This window comes from Calypte anna, chromosome 19 (assembly GCF_003957555.1).
Source record: "Calypte anna isolate BGI_N300 chromosome 19, bCalAnn1_v1.p, whole genome shotgun sequence".
NCBI classification, from domain to species: Eukaryota; Metazoa; Chordata; class Aves; order Apodiformes; family Trochilidae; genus Calypte; species Calypte anna.
Window position 1 is genome coordinate 39780 of NC_044264.1, and position 23390 is coordinate 63169.

General features: G+C 47.3%; 1 protein-coding gene across 2 annotated transcripts; it reads right to left on the reverse strand.

Moving 5' to 3' along the window:
* Positions 1–10061: 10061 nt before the first annotated feature.
* On the reverse strand, positions 10062–22244 carry EIF4H (eukaryotic translation initiation factor 4H). Of its 2 annotated transcripts, XM_030462293.1 has the most exons (7): positions 22137–22244; positions 16173–16357; positions 15106–15170; positions 14899–14998; positions 14198–14263; positions 12184–12342; positions 10062–12074 (listed from the first exon to the last, which is right to left on the reverse strand). In XM_030462293.1, the coding sequence occupies exons 1-7, from the start codon at positions 22193–22195 to the stop codon at positions 11938–11940; spliced, it is 771 nt and encodes a 256-aa protein (XP_030318153.1). In that variant the 5' UTR covers positions 22196–22244; the 3' UTR covers positions 10062–11937. The 2 variants fall into 2 exon arrangements, with proteins under 2 accessions (XP_030318153.1, XP_030318154.1); XM_030462294.1 differs by lacking the exon at positions 14198–14263.
* Positions 22245–23390: the final 1146 nt, after the last annotated feature.

Genomic DNA, 23390 nt, shown 5'->3' on the forward strand with positions numbered 1-23390 from the left:
TGGAGTGGGCTTGACATCTGCAGCAGGCTAAAAGGACATGGTCACAAATGGCCTTGCAGTCATTTTCCTGGATGCTACATCCATGCATTCCTCACTCTTTAATTTTTTTAGGCAAAAAAAAAAAAATTAAGTAGGTAATAAATGCTTTTTTTTTTTTTTTTCTTTTTATTTTTTTCCTTTTTCTTTTTCTTTTTTTTTTTTTTTTTTTTTTTTCCTGCTGCTGTTGCAAAGCTCTTCCAGACTTTCCATTCATTAGGAATTTTCTTTCTAGCCTGTGCATATCTACCTTCTACTCATTTTATGAGCCAGCCTGGACTTGTTTGAATTTAAAAGCTTTTCTCACTTTGGTGTTTCTCTCAAACTTCCAGTGAGTGTCTCTGGACTCTCATGCTTTAGTAGACTTAAAAGCAAGTAGAATTTCCTGACAAAACAACCTCTCCTTCCCTTGGATGTTCACAAGGAACCCTCTAACTGGGTTTAATCCTTAATTTAGGACTAGAAACCTTCCACACCAGCAGCCAGGATAGACTGTACAGACTGGTTGATTTTTTTTTTGCAATTTTGTTAATTCTTTTTTTTTTTTTAAATTGTTAAAAAAATTAAAATCAATGTTTCACTGCTAAACAGGAGATGAAGATGGGAAGATGGGGGCACTGGAATGGGGAGATCAGGATGGGAAGATGGGGATGGGGACATTGGAATGGGAGATCAGGATGGGAAGATGGGGATGGGGACATTGGGATGGGAATGTGGGGACAGGGACAGCATGTGCCCTGCTGGTAGCCCCTGGGGTTGAGCACCCCCCATGTCCCTTGGGAGCATCCAGGGTCTGCTGGGTGACCCCCCCACTCCAGGTTTAGCACTGGACTCAACACTGAGTTGGGTTGATGGTTGCACTTGGTGATCCCAAAGGTCTTTTCCAACCAGAATGATGGTTCTGTGATTCAAATCATCTCTGGAAGGGAGGTGGTGGCCTGGCTGGCAAAGTACAAACAAGGCTGTGTTGGCAGGCATCTTTGGCTCTGCCTTGCCTTGACTTTAAAACAGAAAAATAAAAATAAGGAACAAATAGAAGGAAAATAAAAACAACCAAAAAAACCCACAAAAAACCAAAACACCAAAACAAACAACCTAAACCAAACCAGCAGCCTTGCAGCCCTTTGTGTAATGAATTTCCATCCCCAGCATTGGGTCAGCTTCTGTTTGCTGCCTCTGACAGATGCTTTAGAAATGATCCACAGCTCAGGATTCCCAGGGGGGATGTTAAGCCAAGGAAAAAGGGTGTCAGAAACCACATGGGTTTGATCAGGCTCTGTCTGCAACATCCCAGCTGGGTGCTGGTCCCACATCTCCAGGCTGGGTCCGTGGAGGTCTGGGCATGTTGTTCATCTCCAGCTCCCCATCCTCAAATTCTCAGAGAGCTCTGCAAGAGACTTAGCAGGGAAATAACCAAATAACCCCCCTGGGGATGGCTAAAGAGCAAAGCCAGGGAGTGTCTGGAGCTGCTGCTGGAAGGGAGCAGAAAAAAAAAAGAAAAAAAAAAAAAGAAAAAAAAATGGTTTTGCTCAGAAAGAGGAAGTCTGGTCTCAAGGTTGTGGTCCCATGGGTGCAGGGGTCCCATGGGTGCAGGGTCCCTTCTGGGCAGGCAGATTTGCTCAGAGGCTGCAGACACTGAACCCCTGAGCTCCCTCCTGGCAGGGACAAGGCTGGAGGGATTGACCCCAACAGGAATGGGAGAACGTTGGGATTTCTCCTTTGGGATCAGGGTTTCAGCTTGGGCAGGAAAAGGTTCTCGATTCCACTTGGTGCAAGTGGAGGAAGGAGGTGCTGGGCAGGACAGAATCAAACTCCTCTTTTCTATAGTGTTTTTGATGTTTGTTGGCTGGGTTTTAATTTTTATTGTTATTTTTAACACTTATATTAAGAGGAGGCTGAGAGGAGACCTTCTTGCTCTCTACAGTTACCTGAAATAAATAATGATAGGACCAGAGGAAATGTCCTGAAGTTGCCCCAGGGGAGGTTTAGACCAAATATTAGGAAGAATTTCTTTATTGAGAGAGCAGACAGACTTTGGAAAGGGCTGCCCAGGGAGGTGTTGGAGTCACCATCCCTGGAGGTATCAAAACCCAATGCAGACGGAGCACTTCAGGCCATGCTGTAGAAGGCCTGGTGATGATACAGATAGGAAGATATTTTTTTTTATTGGGAGGGGGTGGTGATCTCAGAAGTCTTTTCCAACCATGTCACTTCTGTGATTCTGGAATATCTAGGTATGATTTCCCCACCCATTGGGTTGTGCCAGTGTAGTACAGGCTGGAATGGTACTAAGGTAGCTTGGGGTTGGGTGGGAGGAAAGCAGAGAAACTCAGCCTGGCCTTTGGCAAGGTGAAGCATCTCCATCCCTAGGGGCTAAAGAAGTAGTCTATTAAAAGAAAAAAAAGAAAAAAAATTACAATAATCTGTAAACACAGAAAATCTGTCCCTGAGCAATAGGAATTGGCTTCATTATCTGTCCCAGCCCCAGCAGGCTGTTTGCTGTGATATTTATAGGATGTTTTGGATTTGAAAGGAAGAAACCGAAGCCAAATCATGCTGATGATTACAAAATGTTAGCTGCTGTTTGTGGCAGAGGCTGTCACAGGAGGGAGGGGAAGAGCCGGTGGTGGCTGAATCAGTTCAGGCAAAAAGAAGGGGAATTTAACATTTAAAGTCATTCTGAGCTGCAGGGAAATAACTGGAGTGCCTTGTGCAGAGATCTTGGCAGCTCTGAATAATTCAGAGTGCCTCCTTGTTTGTCCTCTCCTCTGGATATTAAATGCTGAGGATGGCAATGTGGCTGATGGAGCTGGGAATGAGCAAACCCAATGGGGTTTTGTCCCTCTTCATGCCCATGTCCCAAGGGAAACCCTGTGAGCCTCTTCTGCTTTTCTGCACTGAGATGTGCTGGGTTCATCCCCCCCCTTCTCATTGCCTCCCCCAGCCCATGGGATAGAGCCCCAAGGTCTCTTCTGCATCAATAGGGTCACAGAATGGAGGGACCTCAAGGATCATCTGGTCCAACTTTTTGAGGTAGAAACATCTAAAGCATGTTCTTTTAGATGGTTTAGATGCTTTAGATGTTCCTGAAGCTCAGCACCTTGTCAAGCTGAATCTTACAAGTGTCAAGTGTTGGGGACTTTTCCCCCTTTCTGCAGGAAAATATTCACAGTGGTACCTGAGCTGCTGAGATCTCACCTCTGAGCTGATCCGTCTGACTTAGAGGTTTCTACATCACTTCAGGAGCTCTGGGATCTGCATTACTTCTCTAGATTTTTAGTGTTACAGCCAGGATCAAGCCTGGTTCCAGCCCTCAGCCCAGATTTCTCCCCATGTCCAGCCTGAGAAGCTCACAGCCAGCGAGCTGCTGGGGGATGCTGTTGGATCACAGTGTCTGCTCAAGGGCTTCCATCTTCTGTCCTGGGGTGCTGCAATCAAAATAGAAAGCGAAGTTGGTTTCCCTCAACAAATTCAGACAGCATTTTCTGCATTGCAGGAGGCAGGAGCAGTGGGCACCAGCCCCAGCTGTGCCTCTGGGGATCCAGGCACGTGGTGGAAAAGAGATGAGGCAGGATCAGAACACAGGGCCATCCAGCTGGGACCTAAGCCACGTGCACAGGGGGTGGGAAGGGGGGTTCCCAAAGGTCCCTTTTTAGTCCCCTGACTGGTCATCCTGTCCAAACTCTTCTTAGTCACAGATGATGCTGAGGACTACGAGAACAGCACAGTGATCCACGCATGGAAACTCCAGCAAGCAGGAGGTGTGTTCTCAGCAGCTCTTTGCTGGTTAGGGATGGGGCTCAGGCCTCTTGACCATGCTCAGGGTGATGCTGTCATCCTCCTCATCTTCAGTTAATTGTTTTCTCCCCTCAGTCATCTGTGATAAACACCTGAAGAGGCTGCAGGAAAGCTGGGGAGGGGCTTTTTCCAAGGGCATGGGGTGATGGGATGAGGGGTGATGGCTCTATACTGGGAGAGAGGGGATTTAGGTTGGACATTAGGAAGAAATTCTTCCCTGTGAAGGTGCTGAGCCCCTGGCCCAGGTTGCCCAGAGAAGCTGGGAAGCAGTGTTCCAGGCCAGGTTGGATGGGGCTTGGAGCATCCTGGGTTGGACTGTAGCGGGAAGAGCCTTTCTTGCTCCTGTGGCTTGACGAGCTGCTGGCCTCTGCCATTGCCTCACACAAGAGTGATCTTCTCCCTGTGGGTGTGTGTCCCACCTTTATTGGCCCCCTGGTAATAGGGGCCTGCCCTAACCAGGCACAGGTGGACTCACACCCACTCTTTGGCAACTCGAGGCACCTGGTTTATCTTGTTTCTCTACACTTAACTATGAAGGAGTTCACTGAGGGCTTTCTAACAGCTTTTTACATATTTTAAAACATGGGGGGGGGTTGGACTTGATTTTTCAAGGTCCCTTCCAACCCCTCACTTTCTGTGATTTAAACAGAAGCTGGTAACAGAGGTTTTACCCAAAAAGTTATTTCTAGCAGGACTGCTGCTGTAAATACCCTGGGGACAATGACAGTTTGCCATTCCTATCAGCAATATATTTACTTAGGAACAGCCACTGCTATAGAGATACCCCAGATTTGCTTATGGGTTCTCTGCTGGGTCTCTCTCAGCTTCAGAGATGACTCAGGGCTGTGGGACAGATGTCACCACAGCTGGCACAGGCTGCAGCAAAGGCACCTCCTGTTAGTCCCCTAATTGTCCCCAGGTCCCCCACAGAGCCACCCAGGCTCTCCAGGACAGAGCAGCACCCAGACAGGAGTCCTGATGGGGCAGGAGAGGGGGCACAACAGCTCTGGGGTGGAAGACATCAATCCTTTTGGGATATCAATCCCCCTGGTACCCAACCTGGCTGAGGAGAGAGCAGATACAGAGCAGGACCCAGATAAAACAGAGAGGGGGACAGATCCCAGCACCTTTCATTGCCTCAGAGGGAGGGTTTTGGTGTCGAGGGTGGGATGAGAGCCTCACCCCGAGCATCCCAACACATCCACAGTTCCTGCTCCTCACCAGACCAACCCTCAGACACCAAACCCAGCTCAGGACACCAGGCTCTACCCCAGCTCTGCCCTCTTCCCTCCTCCAACCCCTGTGTCTCCTCTAGACCTGCTGCCAGGACCCACTGCTGCTCTGATCAGAGGTCAAAGACAGAGGAGCATCTTGCTTTTAACTGCCCCAATAAATTACATGAAATACCACCCTACAAATCCACCTGTCCACATCTTTTTCCAAGCTTACCCCTGTCAGCTGGGTTTGCTTTGCCCCCAGCAAACACACAGCATCTCCTCCTTCTGCCAACCAAACGAGGTTTTGGTTGGTTTTTGTTGGTTTTGTTTTTTCCCTCTTTAAGACCCAGCAAACTGGCTGTAAAAAATTGTCTTTTGGCTCCCAAAAGTCATGAAACTCCATCTCTCACCCTTCCCAGCTTATTTTTTAGGGTGGGGAGGCTGAATGCCCTGGGGCCTGATACCCTTTCAGATAAAGGTGGGGTCTGCTCCAGCACCCCTTGGGTTGGCTTGAACCAGGGGCTGTGACTGATGCTGCTCAGAAATTCCCACTCTAACGAGTCCAGCACCTAAACCTGAGCTCCCCACTGAAACACACCCAGTGTTGTCTCAGGAAAGGTTTCCAAGCTCCACCAGGATTTCTCCCAGAGCTCAAAAGCTTTGTGAATCAAGTGCGGCTTCCTCTACAGGAGACCAGCACCAAAACCCTCCTTGTTTTGGGACCAGAGCAATGATGTCTCACCCCACCCACTAATTATTTTTCTTTTTCAATGGGAGCCCAGTCCTGGAGGATATTTATTGCTCACGTCATGCAGGCACATTTTTGGAAAAAAAAAAAAAAAAAAAATCTGGTTTTCCTCTTGGTTGTAGCTGGGTGAGCATCTCCCCAGCTGGGGGAGAAGTGCCACCTCCTGCCCTGCCCCAGCTGCACACCCCATGCAAAGCTCATCTCACCCAAATCAGCCCAAACTCATCTCCCCAAGCTCAGCCAACCTCATCTCACCCAAATCAGCCCAAGCTCATCTCACCCAGCTCTACCCCAGGGCTGTGCTGCTACCACCCAGTGGAAAACCAGCTCACAGCCAGGGGTGATGGGTGCTTCCCCAAGATTTGCCAAAGTGAGGCTTGCAAAGATGGATCCCCTGAACCCCTATGGTGCCATAAAGTCTTTCCCCACCTTATCCTGCTCGGTTCATCCTTACAGACACCAGAATTCTTAAATTTGGACACACAACCCCCAAAAAGGTTTGAATGATTTTATTTGATTGTTTTCTTTTTATACAGTGATACAAATGATACAGAGTCATTACAGTACAGATTTTGCAGGGGTTTCTAGAGGTACTTAGTGATTTTTTTATTTTTTTGGTCTATTTTAGAGGAAGAGGCAGACCTTGGGAGCACAGTGACACAAACAAAACAATCTCATAGTAGGAAGCCAATCCCTCCCACAGGGAGCACGAGTGGAAAGGTGATGGCAGTGTTCCTCCTAGCAATAAGAAACCCAGAATGTCAACCCTGGGGTTAGCTAGCGCTTTAGAGAAGAATTTGTGAGCTTACAGGCAAGCAGGTGGTTCCTGTGACACCACTGAAGGTCCTCAAAGCCCTTGGATGCCCTTTGCTGTGAAGGGGACAGAGATGAGAGAAGGTGCTGTGAAAGAGCATGGAGCCAGGCAATGTTAATGGTGTCATTGCAGCTATGGAAAAAAAAAAAAAAAAAAAAAAAAGAAACCATAAAAAGCTTTAATCACCCAAACAACTACAGAAAAGCAGCATCTTAAGACTTAATAACAGCAGCACCCACACTTGGTGACACCGGGTGCAGAACCAGTCACACCTCCTGGGTCTTGTGCCCATCCAAGCTTTGGGACCAAGTGAGGAGAAGCAGGCAGGGCCCAGCAAAGCTCCTGAGTGTGCAGGGTGGGGGTGAGCTGCAGCCCCCCAACTTTGCTGCTGTGTTTGCCTGGATAGCCCAGAACAGGCAAAGTCACCAAGGGTTTGTCACCAGGGTGTGCATCAGGCTGGAGCCAAGTGGCTGGCACTGGAGGGCTGGAATCTTTCTGGAAGCAGAGTCAAAGGAGATGGCTGCAGAAATGCTTCTGATTGGTTTGGTTTAATACTGACAGAGTGAGTGGGATCACCAACAACAGAATAAATTGCAGGCTATATGGGCAAGGTGTATGCACCCAGTTAAAGATGGCTCTCTGCCACTTCAAATCCACTTCACTCCTGGGTAAGTGGCATTTGAGAGGAGGTATTGAGCTCCCAGATTGGAAAAATTTCAGTCTCAACTGGAAATCAAATTCTTCAGCCACAGAAATTCCCCTTTCTATAAATAGAAGCCAAGCATCACCTAGAAAATCACATCCCAAGAAGCACCCTTGAGAAGCACCAAGGGAACTGATCCTGTGTTAGAAGACCCCAGGATGTACAAGGACCAGGTTCCTGCAGAGCCTTTGCTCTCACCTGGCAGTGAAACACAGAAGTCCTCAGCACATAGAACATAAACTCAAACCCAATATAAAGTTGCTCAGAGGCACCAATCCTGCTGCAGAGCAATGGGACCAACCAGAAGACACTTCCAAGGGCTGAGGAGGAACAAGGTGGGTGGAGAAACCCCAGGGATCAATGCCTGGCTTCAAACTGCACTGCTTGGAGCAAAGGTGCCACATGTCCAAAGGACATTCCAGGGGACCTGTGGGGATTCCTGGAAAAATCCACTCCAAAGAGCTCTGCAGTAGGAATCTGCTGGGCAAGGAGTGCTGAAGGGGCTGCACATGGTTTTCAAAGCTTGCTGGGGGTGTTATTAAATCTTTCCTGCAAAAAAGAGGGGTGGCAATGTCACAGGATTTGCCCTAAAATGCTCAAGGTATTATCAGCTTTTCTGAAGGTGAGTCTAGTACTACAGGTAGCAAAGGCTCCTACTGTGCTACATTCAGGATTGAAACTGTGACAGAATTCGTTAGACAAGTTGAAAAATATCAGTATTACCCAAAGCTGCTCTGGGAGGGAGAGTCCTGGCCACAATCACTCCATCACAACCACCCAGAACTCCAGAAATCAGCATCTGAGCTGTCTCAGGAGTGTCAGTGCATCTCAAAAGAGGCACCAACACCTTGTTGCTCCTTCTGAAAAGCAAGGAAGCCACCCTTGAGCAGAGGAATTTAATTTCCACCTCCAGCTCACAACTGAAATATGGGATCACTCCTCCAGCTCTTCCTCCAGCCACCAGAACAATATTCATTGTTCTGAACCATCAGAGCCCCCTGGAGATGCTGCTTTGGACCTGCAGGTTCAGTGAGCTGGCAGCACCTCGGTGCCAGCACTGGGCTCTCCTCCTCTCAGAGGGTTTTTTTCTCAGGGATTTTTCTCCCCTGGGCTTGGGAGCTCAGGGGGGTTTATTTTTTAGTGGTTTAGTGGAGTTTTGCAGCACATTTATCCCTGCATTGCTTGGAGGAAGTTCTACACAGCTACTGGAAGTAACTTGGTGAGAGTAGGAATAGCCAGAGAGTGAATTATTAATTTCTTGCCACTGCTGGGAACCTCAGGCTGGGTTTTGCCATGCCAGGCTTAGCTTCAGCCTGCAGGTAAAATGAAGCCTGAACTGCTTTCTGCTGGCCAGAGGGGAAAAAAATAATCTTGCTTCCTGATAGAAAACAGAAATGCCCCTTTCATGTATTAAATAGAGTTTTGTCACCTGTTGACACAAGGTGGTTTGATGTGCTCCTGTTCATCAATTGGATCTTTGGAGGGGAAAAAGGGTTGGAGGATCCTGGATGAGCCTGAGCCATCCAGGCAGCAGAATGCAGAACATCAGAGGCACCATCAATGTTTGATACAAAGAACTACTAAAAAATATATATATATACATGATACTGGGATTTACACTGCACTCAACAGTGGGCAATGCTTGGCCAAGTAAACATTTGGATATGAAGTATTTTTAGGACGAAAATGAGCCACTTTCCCTCTCTCTTTGCCTCTCTCACAGGGAAGTGTTACTGCCCTCCAGGCAGCTGTGGAATTCCTGCTCCCAGCCTCTGGAAGAACAGCTCTGAGCAAGCCTTGTGGCAGCAGCTGAAGGACCCTCAGCCCCCCTTGACACCTCAAACTGGGATGCCATGCAGACAGGACACTGGGGTGCTGGCACAGGACACCTGGATGCTGGCACAGGACACTGGGGTGCTGGCACAGGACACAGGTGCTGGCACAGGACATTGGGCTGCTGGCACAGGACACCTGGATGCTGGTACAGGACATTGGGGTGCTGGTACAGGACACAGGTGCTGGCACAGGACACCTGGATGCTGGTACAGGACACTGGGGTGCTGGCACAGTACACAGGTGCTGGCACAGGACACCTGGGTGCTGGCACAGCCAGGCTGCTCCAAGAAGCAGCTGCAGAGCAGGGCTTGGATCCTCTGCTCAAGCTGTCCCAGGAGCAGGTCTGAAGAGATTCCATCCTTTTGGGTTCTGGGAAGCTGGAAAACCAGCAGGAAAGGGAGAGCTCCTTTCCTCAATGAAATCAAAGCTCCGGCTTTTCACTCCCCTGCAGCAGGCACCTGTTTCAAGGGTGCAACAGCCTGGTGAAGTTACAGCTGGTAGGAAACAGCCCTGCTGAACAAGCTGGGAGAAACCAGGGAAGAGAGCAGGAAGCAGAGGTTTGGGGTCTTCCCACAAGGACATGGAACTGATGACTGCCTGGAGGGGAAGAACCCCCATTCCACCCTGCATGGACAGGGGATTCCAGCTGGAGGGCAGCAGAGCCCCTCCTGGCAGCCTCACCAACCAAACAAATGGAGTTTGTCTGTGCCCTGCACGTTCCAGCACTTCATCAGCTGAGGTTCCTCCCCTTCACCTTTTCCTCTCTCCCTTTGTTTGAAGGAGATAAGTCCTGTACTGCTTCCCCCTAAAATTTAAGGAAGCCATTTCAAAATTAAGTGTTTGAAAACTGAAGAGGGGGGGGCAGGGGAACGCAGGCTAGAGCAGACTCAAATAAAGACCAATGTTAAATATTACTTAACGTTTTCTTTTATTTAAAAGAACATTCACAAAATACCATATCCATAAATTTATTTTGTTATGAAGCAGAATGTGTTAAGTGTTTGGAATTTTTCTTTTTTTTTTTGGTATTTTTTTGTGGGTTTTTTGTTTTGTTTTTACATTTAAAAGTCAACTTCCTTGACCAGAGGTGAGTTTTTTTATACGGGAATTTGTTCTTAAAATCTTTTCCACATTGAAGATGTAAATAGGTCAATTATTGGTTTGGAATACAACCACACAAATGCATGTCTGTCTTAAATTAAGTATTAGTGTTAGACAAATGGTTCTTATCTCAGAAGCAGATTAAGAGACAGGCAGAAAGAAGGAAAAGAGTAGTTCTGTGAATTGCTGGGACTCTGACATTGCAAAGGTAACTTTAGGGAAGAAAATCTCTACTAGCAGTGATGCTGGCAGTGAAGCAGCCATGCCTCCAGCTCCTCTTGCAAGTCCTCTGGTATGCTGGCTGGCTGACCTGAAAGCTGTCAGCACGAGCATTAGGGGCCCAAGATGTTCTCATGCACTGGATGTACCATCCACACTTCAGTGCTGTAGAGCCAGGTTTTGGTTTTAAACATTAATGATCTCTCTGCTCCTGCTCCAGCCTCCCCTTCCTTCCCTCCCCCCCTCCTCCCATACAACACTGGCAAGAAACATTTCAAGCAAGGAGAGATGCAGCAGTTAAGAGATGCTTTTTTTTTTTTACCCAAACTTCTACACGAAGAGAATTATCTCTAGCAGAATGATTTCTACCCTGCCAATTTTCAAGGTGTTCTGATAGCAGAGGTCTTCAAACTGTACACTGCTGGGCAAAGAAAAACAGGGGTTAAATGGCAACAGGGGTTGCATGGCAAAGTATCCACTCATTAAACAAAAATAAAAAAGTCAATTTTATTTGTAGAAACTTTGTTTTAAAAATATACCAAACATGTAAAACCCCAAAAAAAAAAAAAAAAAAAAAGTAAGCAGAAAGAGCCAGTGAGCAGCTGTGCTCCAACAGGCACATTTTTACAGCACTAACCTTGAGCTCAGGGTATAGTGTCACACCATTCTGAAATCAAGAGCCAGCCACCAGCAAGGGCCTGCTGGCAGATGCTCTCTCCAGAGTGATTCCACCACCAATTCACCAGGCTTCTTTGTCAGCCAGTTTTATTTGCACCTATTAAATTGCTACCTCCTGGTAACCTGTGCGAAAGGGCAGAGATCCCCCTTAGTTTCACAGGGGGCTCTGCTGTACACAGTGACTCTGTCACCAATTGTCACAAATGGTATGTCACTACTGAGTTAGAGCTGTAAATTTTTCTGTTCAGCTCATTTGGACTCTCCAGTTTTCCTCTTCAGAGCCACAGCAATACAGAACAAGACATGCAGGTCAGAAGAGGAGCACTGAGGAAGTAAAAGGAAATAATACAGGTCAGTAACTAAGTCTAACCTGTGCTTCTAAAGTAAAACAAACCCAGAAAAGAAAGGAAACAATACAGGGCAATAACCAAGTCTAACCTGTGCTTCTAAAGTAAAACAAACCCAGAAAGGAAGAAGTTGAAGCAGCACCTTTGTCCAGAGACCTCCACACTCGTGGAAGCAGCTACACTGCCTTATCTACTGGCAACTGTGCTTCTTGGAAGGAAACAGAAGAGGGAAACTCAGCACAAAGCAGGCACTAGATACAGCAAAGCCAAGAACGTACTAAAAACCACTTGTTAACAGCTGACATGCATTCACAAGCTCTGTATTTCAGTTTCAAAGAGGACAAATGCCAGATGGCAGGAATGGTAAACTGCAGGGTTGACATTCCAGCAGAACTGTCTTGCTTTTTCTCCCGCCTCCCCATTCCCTCTCAACCCCAGCTTCAGTCGTGCTCTTTTACTACTTCCTCACGGGGCTTGGCTCCACCAAAGATAGCAGAGTTTGGGTTGGCTACTTGATTGAGGGGGGTGGCAACTGTTCGAGGTTTGAGCTGAAGTCGGGGCCGCTGTGCTCTTTCCTCTGCAAGAAAAAGATTGGTGTTCTCAGGTCTGATGTTCTCAGCTTTAACCTGACAAAAGCACGGGTCTCTTCCAGGAAGGTTGAATTACAGAAGAGGTGAAGAGTTTACCTTCTGTTGGCTCCCTGAAATCCATGGAAGAGCCACGAAGGGGAGGTCCATCTCTGAAGCGACCAGTGCCACCGCTTCCCATGGAGGCACCCGGTGGCCGCCGGTCTCCAGGGCGGGTTCCTCTACCCCGGCCTCCCAAGAAGTCATCATCTTTGAATCCTGAAGACGGAAGACAGGGAATTTATAGAGCACATTTGGAAAACTTTTTTTTTTAAGCTACAGCGTTTTAGCTGGATGACTGGAAAACCTTCCAAGTCAGTGCTGTCAGTCCAAGGTGATGCACCGAGAGCTTTTGTCTGCGGGTTGTTTCACGGATCTCTCCGAGATGTTCTGGAAGAGTCATGCAGATCCCAGCAGACCCCAGGGACACTGTGCCACTATTTTATCCACCTGGAGATTTAGTGGAGTGGTGGAGATTGGGTCATCAAGTGAGCTTAAAATATGAGCTTCAGCTGCAATGTCAGCTTGTTAACATTACTGGCTGAATTCAGAGCTAAAACCAGAAGTATTCATAGTATTTCTGTAGCCAGAAGATGACACTGCCTACAGCCCTGGCATGATCTCTGCAGGAGCAGAGGAAATGGGAAAATAGGGAACTATACACCCTTTATAAAACAGCCTTTGAAAAACAGAGCAAAACCCCAAGGTTTTTTAGCTGTACTGTAAAGTGACCAAGCATTTACTAGAGAGCTAAAAAATATTAAAATAATCACAATTACGACTTTAAGTATGAAACTGACTATTTTTATAACCATAAACTGAAGAAAAGCAAACAAGGATTGTCTGTCACTGGCCAGAGTTCCAGTCTGCACCCATGATAATCCTCAAGTCTCTCTCCAAGCCCCCAAATCTGAATTCAGTGGGAGAAGGATGCTTCAGGCTAACAGCACACCAAAGGGGAATGCACTCAGTTTTTCAGAGGCTGCCTGGAAGTCGTTTTGCTCCCATCTGAGATTTTTTCCTTTACACTTTGGCAAAGTTGCAGAACTATCCCTTTCTTCAGTGCCAAACCACCACCTTTAATGACCTTATTCAGAGCAAGGCTGCACAACCTGAGAAGAAAAGCTTCTGTGGCAATCAAGACTTGGTAAAATACTAAAATTTTGGCTGACAAATCACTCATCCAGCATTCCCAAGATGAAATGCATTTGCATTTGAAGAATTGTCAATAGAGGTATTAAAGCTGTGGCAGCAGAAGGCTGAGCTATGAAGGCAGATTAAGCACAGCACTGTAGCAAGAAGCCTCCTCTCTCCAGCACCACACTTAAGTTCCATGCTAGTGCCAAGGGCACACTTGTCACCACTCCTGTTTTGTCCATTCCACTCACGCAGAGAGCAGACACTGCAAAGTTGCATTTGTCAACATCTCCCCATCAGAAAATGGACCAAACCCACATGTCAGAGGACAAAAGGAAGTGTGTTAATGTCACCTTGGATTTTAATCACTAGAAACTGACTGGGAATCAAAAGCAAAACCAGGTGGCTCAATCATTCCATTCTACTCAGCAAGCTCAGCCAGGTGCTGCAGCTTGCATTGCTGTAACAGGTGTAAAAGCTGAGGAATATTTTGCATTGAGAAGTGCTTTGAAACACTAACACATTTTTGGAGAAGTCAGTCGCTTCAGGAATACACATAAAATAATGTCATTTCTTGAAGAAGCTAAAAGTCTCTGTTCTGAAAGAATACAGGATCAGCTTTTCCACATGGTCTGTTTCTGCTACTATTCAGAAATGTAATTGGTCTCGTGCTCAGAACCTGGACACCACAAGCTGTATTTGACCAAGTATTCTGTTGTTTAGGAAGGTCTCAGAATTTACACTCAAGACTCTTCCTCCTGTTGGAAGGTAATGGAAGATTTCCCCCAAAGAATCCCACTGCAGTTGTAGGATGTCCAAAGCTGGCACACAGTAGATTCAATCAAAACAGTACTGGGGACAAATGCAGCTGATATGAAAATGAGAACAGTTCTGTGCCTTCTAGGCTGCCTATCTGTAAAAGTGTTAATACTGATACCAGAATTGAAGTCATCTCTGGAATCCCATCCACCTCCTCTGGATTCTCGGGAACCTCCTCCCATTCCTAGGAAAAAAGCCACAATTGTGTTCAGGTCTGAAGCTGTGGGAAAGACTGATCAAGGGGGTATCAAACCCAAGTTGCAGTCCTTCAATATCCAAAGTCATGCTGATGGAAAATCCTTTTGTTTCAGTATGACCAAGTTCCATTGAGTAGGAACCAAAGTTCAGTTTAAGTTAAAAAAAGAACAAGCAGTCAGAAAGCTTCTCTAATACACATTTGATTGAGAAGTGTTGAGACTCATTTAATCAACTACAGCAGAGCCTGTTTTCACACTGGAACAGGAAATAGTCCAAAATAAGTATCTGCATAGTTGTGCTTACTCAGTTGTAGCTTACTCACTTTTCTTACAGCATAAAACAATAGTAGCAGATCAGACTGAAGGGGTTATGATTGTCCTCTGCAGACACTGTACATTACCAGGGTATTGGTCTCACTTCCTGGGCTAGGAGTGACAACATGTTCAGCTTTTGGACACAAAGCACATTATTCCAGACAGTCCAGGAGCAGCAGCAGCTAGATTAGAAATGTGTGTATGCATACAAGATTTCTCCTTCCTGTACCATATTTACTTGCATGCCTCAGCATTAGTTAGTACCACAAATTATATACAGTAAGCTATTTAGAAAACTGGAAGTCACCTCTGTCTTCAGGCCCGCCACCTTTTCTGAAGCCAAAGCCACCTTTATCCTGTTTTCTGCCTTCTGCTATGTCCACTCGGAGTGATCTGTCACCCAAAAGCTGTTAATAAAGAGGAGAATCACTTCAGAATGTAGCAGATGGGCTGCCAAGGAGTTTTGAGACTTGTGCTTATCTTTATGCCACAAATTAATTGCAAGTGTACTTACTGCACCATCATATGTAAGAGCTTCTTTGAGAGACTCCACCTCATCGAACTCTACGTAACAAAATCCTGCAAGAACAAAATCCAAAACCTCACAATACCAGCACTTCAAAAAGCCTCTGTAAGCAGCCACTCCTCCTGCATTTCTGCTAACAGCCTTCCTTCTCTTTCACAGATGGGCTACAAGGTGGTTTGTGCAGGATGTACACAGCTCAGCCACCAAAACACCAGTAAGGATGAATGCCTGTGCCCAAGAGCCCTGAGGCAGCTCCTGACACAGAGCTCACTATGAGCAGCAGGCAAAGGCTGAGAGCCTCACCAGTTCCCTTCATTACAGGGTTCTCATCACAGATTAGATCTGAGCTGGGCCTTTAGACAATGACTGAGCTGAATACTGACAGCTGGTTAGTAGGATTTTTAAACGAGGAGTTGAAATATCTGCTTGGCCAGCAGTTTGATTTTCCCTCATCACATCATTTAATGAATTTATTCCTTTTCTGAGACCCTCTTACCCGAGGTAAACCTTCCCCCCACCCCACTAGAAGTAGCTTACAAATATACTCCCTTTCCACTGGCCAATTCCAATGGAAATCAGATTTACACCCTCTGCAACAATTGCCTGAACAGCTTCTCTGCTTGCTTTTTCTGCCTGTCTACTCCAAGATGACAGAGCTGAAGCTCTGGGAATCTTCTGAACTAAGGGAAGATTGTGCAAGTACACTTAGGGTCATGGATTATAAGTGGGTCAGACACTGTCACAATTATTTTGCTTTGTTACAATTTATACAAGACAAGAAAAGTTTGGGGAAGTATTTTTATGGCAGGGCCAGTATTGTCTCTTGTCACTCAGGTTAGTCTGTATCTTAAGATGATGGAATACAGTGAATCTCACTGAAATGAGATGTTTGTTTGTTAGGGAATGAAAAACCTGCATAAGTCAACACAAACAACAAACACACCAAGCTAACTGTGCTTTGGAGTCCAAAATTCCCCATTTAAAGGCACTTCAGGAGCACCTCCTTTCCTCCACCAGGTTAACCACCTACAACTAAAGCAGCTCTCAACACTCACCTTTAAATTTGTCTGTTTCCTTGTCTCTGACTAATCGTACACTCCTTACACTGAGATCCTTGAAGATGGCATCTATGTCTCCTTGGACAGTGTTGAAGGGGAGGTTCCCCACATAGGCTGTGAAAGGGGGTTCTGTTGGCAGCTCCTTCTGTCTGCGGGAACCAAGGCCACCACCACCACGAGAGCTGTTGGGAAAAAGCAGCAGTGTCTCTGGAGTGGGACTCCCAGCTCAGCACTGCTCAGCTGCTGGCTGTATTTTTGGAATTTTTGGTTATTCTATCCCTTCTGCCTCAACCTGCCCCCTCCAGCATCAGCCAACCCCTTTCTAAGCGTGACCTGATGCATTATTTCAGTGGGAAAACAAATGATTAAGTATTTAAATACCTCAGAGGTGTTCTCAGTAAGAAAGTGATGAATTAACTTCTTTCTCATCCCACAAACCATTAAGAAAAGTAATGCAAGGCTCTCCCTACTGTCCCCTACTCAAAAACATTGTTCTAAAAAAACCCAAACAAAAACAAAAAACTACACTAGATTTAAAAAAATATTTTGTAGCTGGAAAGAAATACTTGTATGGTACAGGTGTCCTGGTTTGGGCCAGGATAAAGGTGATTTTCTGTCTTGTACTTGTCAGCTTATCCGGAAATTAAGCTATATCCAATGAGTTTAAGTAAACAGTATACTATCAACATCACCTCATTTATTTCAGCAGCATTTAGCTTAAGGAAAACACCTTCTGGCTCTGCAGTTATTGTCACAACTGTCAGATATCTGCACTGGAATGCTCTGAATTGAACACGTAACATAAAACCTGGCTGAGCAAGATGTTCTAAGGCAGAGAAACTGATTTCAGTGCTAGCTGGATGTCTGATGAATGACACAGAGGTAAACCAGGCTGGTTTTCCTTGCCTTTCCCCCTCAGTCTCAGTTAAGGCTGAGGAACCAGACTGCACCAGCTCAATTCTTCTCTGTATTGATGCAACATTTCTGGGTGTTCATCTCCTGCAGAGCCTCATCTTCTCAAGCCAACTTTGAGCTCCTCTACAGAGACATTACCTGAGATGCTCACCTTCTGTCCATGTTCTCCCCAACTTTCAGCGAGCTTTGCTCATCTCTGACCCTTTTCCAGAGGCTCACTGGATATTCACAGAACACAAAATGTACCAAACCAGGATTTGCTACTGTGACACACACTAATTAGATGTCTGCAGAGTCCCAGCTAAAATACAGAAGGTCAGAAAAATTATTTCCTTTTCTGGTCAGTTGCATGCAGCCAGAAAACCCACTGTACTTGCCTGTCTTTTTTTTTCCATTTCACAATAACTATGATTAATGAATCAAATAATGCAGAAATTTTGAAGGAGAATCCTTCACTTTCTAGGTAACCATTATTTGTACCTCTTATGGCGGCAGCAGCTCCATGCAAGAGTTGTCACCAAAACTACCCCCATGCTGCCAAGTGTACTTGAATCTCAACCCACATATCTTTAATTAGTGCCCACCCAGGTTGATATTTTTGACAATAATCCTCATCTGCCTTTGTCTCATTAGCAAGTCAGTCAAAAACACACTGGAGGATTAAAACTGCTTTAAGGGTGCTGTGTATGTACAGCAGAATTAACCTTAGCCACAAGATTAAGTTTTAAGGAGGAACTCCAAAGCTCAATCATCTTCTAAATAATTAATATATTGAATCAGTTCTATGCCTTTGCCCTTAGTTGCCTAAAAATTAGTACCAACCAAGACAAATCTTAATTTTTACATATTCTGAAGGAACATGAGCATTGCTTCAGCTGAGTATGAAAGGAGCATTTCCTTCTAGAGGTGCTCACCATGTCCCTTGAGCAGCAGCTCAGCTTCAGTGAGCTGATCCAAAGAACTCTGCTGAGCTCCCCAGCCAGCCCAACAAGGTGATCAGAGAGCTGCAGAAGGCACTCAGGGCAGCACTGCCAGGGAAACAAAAGGGAGGGCCTCAGCTACAGCTTTCAACAGCAAACCTCCACTCTGATCAACTTGAGCTGCTTCTGAAACCACACCCTCACGTTAGCAATCCCCAAAAGAATTTTTCTGGTGCTACAGACAAAGCTCAGTTCTGCCATAGCATACCAGAACCTCAGAGGGTGCATGTGTGGAAATCCATGGCCTATTGTGCAACTCCTTACTGATAATTAGTCAGAAATCAAGTCTTATTTTTTATTTTGATCCAGTGCTATCTCAGTAAATATGTAACTATATATTAGGTTTTCTTCCATTTTTTATCTTTCATTCAGTTCTTCTTTCATTTGAAGAATGGGAATGGTCAATAACTAGGTTCAAAATTAAGTTCCCTACAAAATCCAAGTGTATCAACACAAAAAGACTGTTCTGCACTTCCCTGTATTTTTTTTTCAACATTAAATCAGCAAAATAGAAAAAATAAGGCTGACTCCAGTAAGCAAACAGTGAGATTAAAAGAACATGCTCTCATTTCTAACGGATTAGGACTAAAGTCAACTATAATTACAGCTATAACTGAACTAAGTGAACTATGTCACAGCAAGGTGTTAAAGAATTTATCTGCACTTCCCACTCAGTGCAACTTTTGCTCAGACACAATTAGGTAACAATTATGTCATCTTAACATGGGAATCTAACACAACTATTTCATTCCTTTTTCAGCAAGCCAAAGCAGAATGCTGAAGAAGAAAGCTTGCCTCTAGCAAATGCAGAAGCAAACATTCCTCTAATTAGACTTAGTTTGCGGTGAACCAAGCTAATGACATCACAATGCCATGCTAGGGTGACAAAACAAGCTCTCATTTGAAAGCTACCCTTTCAAAAAGTTTAGTTATTCTCCCTAGAAAACAAAACCTGTCAAAAATTCAAAACAAAGGCTTTTTGGAAAGCCAGTATTTGAGTTTAATTGCCTGTCACTAAGGATCAAAACAATAGCTCAGTATTTATCATTTTGCACAGTACTGAGACAACAGCCTGACTGGATTCCAGCACTGGGGCCTCACCAGAGGCAGCACAAGGCTCAGCAGGATGCAAGTTTTGCTGAGATCTCTCCAAGACCACAACTCCAAACACAAATCCAACTTATTCAAGTTCAACTCTACAGCAAGCATCTGATGTCTGCAACAAAAAGCCTAAAAAATAGGAGGCATTTATTAACACTAAATAGAACCACATAATCATAGAATTGGCCGGGTTGGAAGGGACCTCAGAGATCATCAAGTCCAGCCCTTGATCCACTCCCACTGCAGTTCCCAGCCCATGGCACTGAGTGCCACATCCAGGCTCTTTCAAAATATCTCCAGACATGGAGAATCCACTACTTCCCTGGGCAGCCCATTCCAATGTCTCATCACCCTCTCCAGAAAGAAATTCTTTCTGATCTCCAACCTAAACCTCCCCTGGCACAACTTGAGACCCTGCCCTCTCATCTTGCTGAGAGTTGCCTGGGAAAAGAGCCCAACCCCCCCCTGGCTCCAACCTCCTTTCAGGGAGTTGGAGAGAGTGATGAGGTCTCCCCTGAGCCTCCTCTTCTCCAGCCTGAACACCCCCAGCTCCCTCAGCCTCTCCTCTTATCTCAAGGTAAGACAGAGGAAGCAGAATGCCAGGATAGAGCCTTGCTTTTCCTTTTCACTTCTGAGAGCACTACAGCAGCTGAATCTTAGCCCTTGAGGACAGTGTCCAGCATTAAGAAGCCCAGAGCTTGAAGCCAAACCTAAACAAACAGCCTGTGGGCAAGTCAGGACTCAAAGACACTGTTTCCTTCAACTCTGAGCAGCTCCACAGATGTTCAGCTTCAGTGAGGCCTCAGCATGCTGAAGTTCAGGTTTTCATGTCCAGGTTTGAGCTCTAAAAAACTTACCAAAAAGCTGTTATGGGAAGCCTTTTGTCCACAGCATGTTCTTCTCTGGGAATAAAGTGACTTTTGCATACCACAGCCTTATGCTTCAGCTCTTCATCAGGGCACTACCAGACCTCTCAGGTAGAGGAAAATCCCTTGTCTCATCCTGCCACAGTCTTAGTTGTTCTTTCACCAGGATTTTGTAGGGTATGAGAAAGAGGCAGGTCCCTCACCTGTGTCAGAGAATGTTGGGCACCGTTTCTTCCCTGCCACAGATCCCCAGCTCACTCCCTGCAGAGTAAGGGTTATGCTAAATGCAGCATCACACAAACCACTGCATCTCAGCTGAGTCTGCACTGTGCTCACAGCTGGGGAGCAGTTGCTTTAGGTTAATTTACAGCCACTTAAAGTTACCATGGGCTTCTTTAGTCAGAACCTTCCAGAGTAGTCGTGGTTTTATTCCACTGCATATTCTGGGGCTTCATAGGAAGCACAGAGACCTGTTCAGGCCTGAAATCATGAATTACCTGTTAGTAACTTACTAATAGGAATGATAAATTAGATGAAGCACAAGTTGCACTCTAACAGTAGCAGCATTTGAGGCTTAAAGCTGCAGCTCACTCAGAGCAGGTTCATTTTATCATCTGCAGTGACACCTACTAACCAGCAGGATGCCTTCAGCTCACCAAAACAACTATACCCATCCTGCCCGGGAGCAAATGAAGTTCACTGTTCAAGAAATCTGAATATGAAAGTAACTTTTTCACTTCAGTTTTATTACTTCAAGAAACACTGACTAGGGCAGACTGTAGAGTGACATCTAACTTGGAGTGTCAAGTGCCACTTAAGGCTGCTCTCAGGGTTATTTGGTACAGAATTTAAGAAATAAGAGAACCGGAAGTGGCTCCACCAGCTCTTTGCTCTGGGACAGCTCTGCTTTAGCCACAAAAGGTATCTGTGCATACAAAAGACCCTACAAAGCTCTGAGTATCCCAGACAAGAAAGCTTACTCCTGTTACAAACTTAGCAGGAGCTTGTCCCCGCTGCCTGAACAGCCTGAAATGACACTGATTTATTCCTCCAGGAACAGGAAAGGTCAAGAACATTGGTGATCAGAAAACCTATCTTGGAAGATGAGACTGTAAAACAGCACACTCGTAAGATCTGCCTGCAAAACCAGTTTATTTCACAGTTACACCTACTGTTTTTATTTTAGTGCACACAGAAACTTAAGCAGCGCCAACCTTTAAAAAAGAGTCAATCGCTTCCTAACCTGATTTAAGACAAACTTGGTAATTCCTGGTTATTGCTTTTGTAGCTCCTCCTCATATGCACTCTCCAGTAAGGAAACAGTCATGAGACAAACCCTATTCCTAAGGACCAGAGATTGGGAATCAGCACCCAGAGCCCCGGATAACGCTGGACGGTGGCTCCCGACCGGAGCAGCACAAAGCCCTCCCATTTCCTCCCCTCTGCAGACATCACAATGCTACCCGCTCTCGGGGGCGCCTCGCCGTGCAAAACCACAACAGGGGCCTCTCGCTCCCCTCTCCCAGCCTGATCCCTGCAGGAGCTCCTCACGGCCTACCTTGGCTCTGACCCAGCACCTCTCTAAACCCCCCCTTCCCCCTCCCCCCTCCACTCCCATGCGGGCCGGCGGGAACACAGCGACACCGTCCTCCCTCCTCCTCTTCCTCCCGCCCCTTCCCGGCGCTCCCAAAAGCCACCAGGCCCTAAACCTTGCGGCAAGCACCCCGCGTGGGGAGGGGACGGCTGTTACCCCTCCCGGGACACCACAGCCTCACAAAGCGGCTCCTCCAAGGCCAAAGGGAAACGAGCCCCGCCGGGTTCACCTCCGTCCCCCGGAAGAAGGGAAGGTGGCGGGCCAAGACAAAGCCCAAAATGTTCCTAGAGGCAGCATCCCCCCCGTCCGTCCCTCTCTTCACCCACCCTCCCGCCGCGCCCGCCCGCCATCTCCACAGGGGCAGGGTAGGCCCTGTCCAGCCGCGCCCCCTCCTCTCCCGGCCACGGGGGACGCCGAGCTCCATTCCCTCCCTTCCTTCCCTGCTTTAGGGGAAGCCCTGAACGTTCCCCAAGCTCTGGAGCCCCCCGCAAACACCGCAGCTCACCCCCGGCCGCCGCCGAAGCTGCTGTAGGCCCGATCGTCGTAAGGATCAAAATCCGCCATCGCCACCTCAGCCTCCTCCCCGTGCGAGCGTGACAGCACCGCGCCCGCAGGACCCCGCGCCTGTTATATATGGCGGGGCTCTGGCCAGGGCTGCCCCTGGCGCTGCCTGTCTCCAGCTCCACGCCCCGCCGCGGGTGTCTACGCTACTGCCTGTCACCAACTCCCAGCGCCGCTGTCACCGTCGCTCAGCGCCCGCCGCTGCCCCGCAGACCCCGCACCGACCGGGAAGGGGGGAGCGGGAATCCCGGGTGCAACCTCCGAAGGTCGGGGCTGAGCGTCGGTGGTGGCACAGCCCGGGCGTGTGGCGCTGGAAGGAGCTTTAGCTACCCCGCTGTGTTTAATCGCCGGTGTCCCGCGTGTCCCCGCAGCAGCCCGGGGACACCGCTGATAAGATGAAGGGCAGAGGAGGGCTCGTCACAGCGGTTCCCCGCACTCCTGCGGCTGGCATGAGGCGGGAGGCTGGAAAGCGATGGTTTTGCATGGTTGGGGAGTAGCGCTGTACTTTATTCCAAGTGAATTATAAGTACTGGAGTGCTGTGCTTTATTTTAAGTAAAGGTGACGGCTTGCTCCCAAAAAACCGCCTAGGAGGCCTTAAAAATGTACCCGTCGCGTGAACTGGTGCTTCCTTTCCTTAGTCCGTAATTTCGGGTTTTATAATAAAACCACGGGACATAAAGAGATTCCCACCCCACAACCGCTTGTGAGCTCAGACGGCCGCACCACCACATGTTCGCCGAGCAGCTGCATCGCTCCGTGCCCCGCACCCCGCGGGGTTTCGGCTCTTTTTCCCGCACCGAGAGGACTCAAACCTTTCCCCACCTGCCGCTAACCAGGGCCCGGGGGAGCAAACGTGGAGACGGGGGAGCGAGCGACGAAACTGGAGGAAGAGGCGGGCGGGGACACGGGGAGAATATGGCGCTGAGGGGCGGCCCTGAGGGGATCGCTGAGGAGAAACCGCGGGGCTTGGGGGGATGGCGGAGTTGAGGAGAAGCCGCAACCCTGAGGGGATGAGGAGAGACCCTGAAAGGAGAGCGCGGGGCTTGAGGGGATGGCGGAGCGATGAGGAGAAACCGCAGTCCTGAGGTGATGTAGGGGTCGAGGGACGACTCTGAAGAGGAGCCTGGGGCTGAGGGGAGACACTGAAGGGGAGCGCGGGGCGCTGAGGACAAACTCCGGGGCATGAGGGGGTGGCGG

What these genes read in the sequence shown, in the direction of transcription:
- EIF4H (XM_030462293.1), bottom strand. Translation starts at nt 22,195, where the DNA reads ATGGCGGATTTTGATCCTTACGACGATCGGGCCTACAGCAGCTTCGGC. An exon ending in GGAAACAGACAAATTTAAAG is followed by an intron (nt 15,171 to 16,172) that starts GTGAGTGTTGAG and finishes TTGTTCTTGCAG; the next exon opens with GATTTTGTTACGTAGAGTTC. An exon ending in TTTCAGGGAGCCAACAGAAG is followed by an intron (nt 12,075 to 12,183) that starts GTAAACTCTTCA and finishes TTTTTCTTGCAG; the next exon opens with AGGAAAGAGCACAGCGGCCC.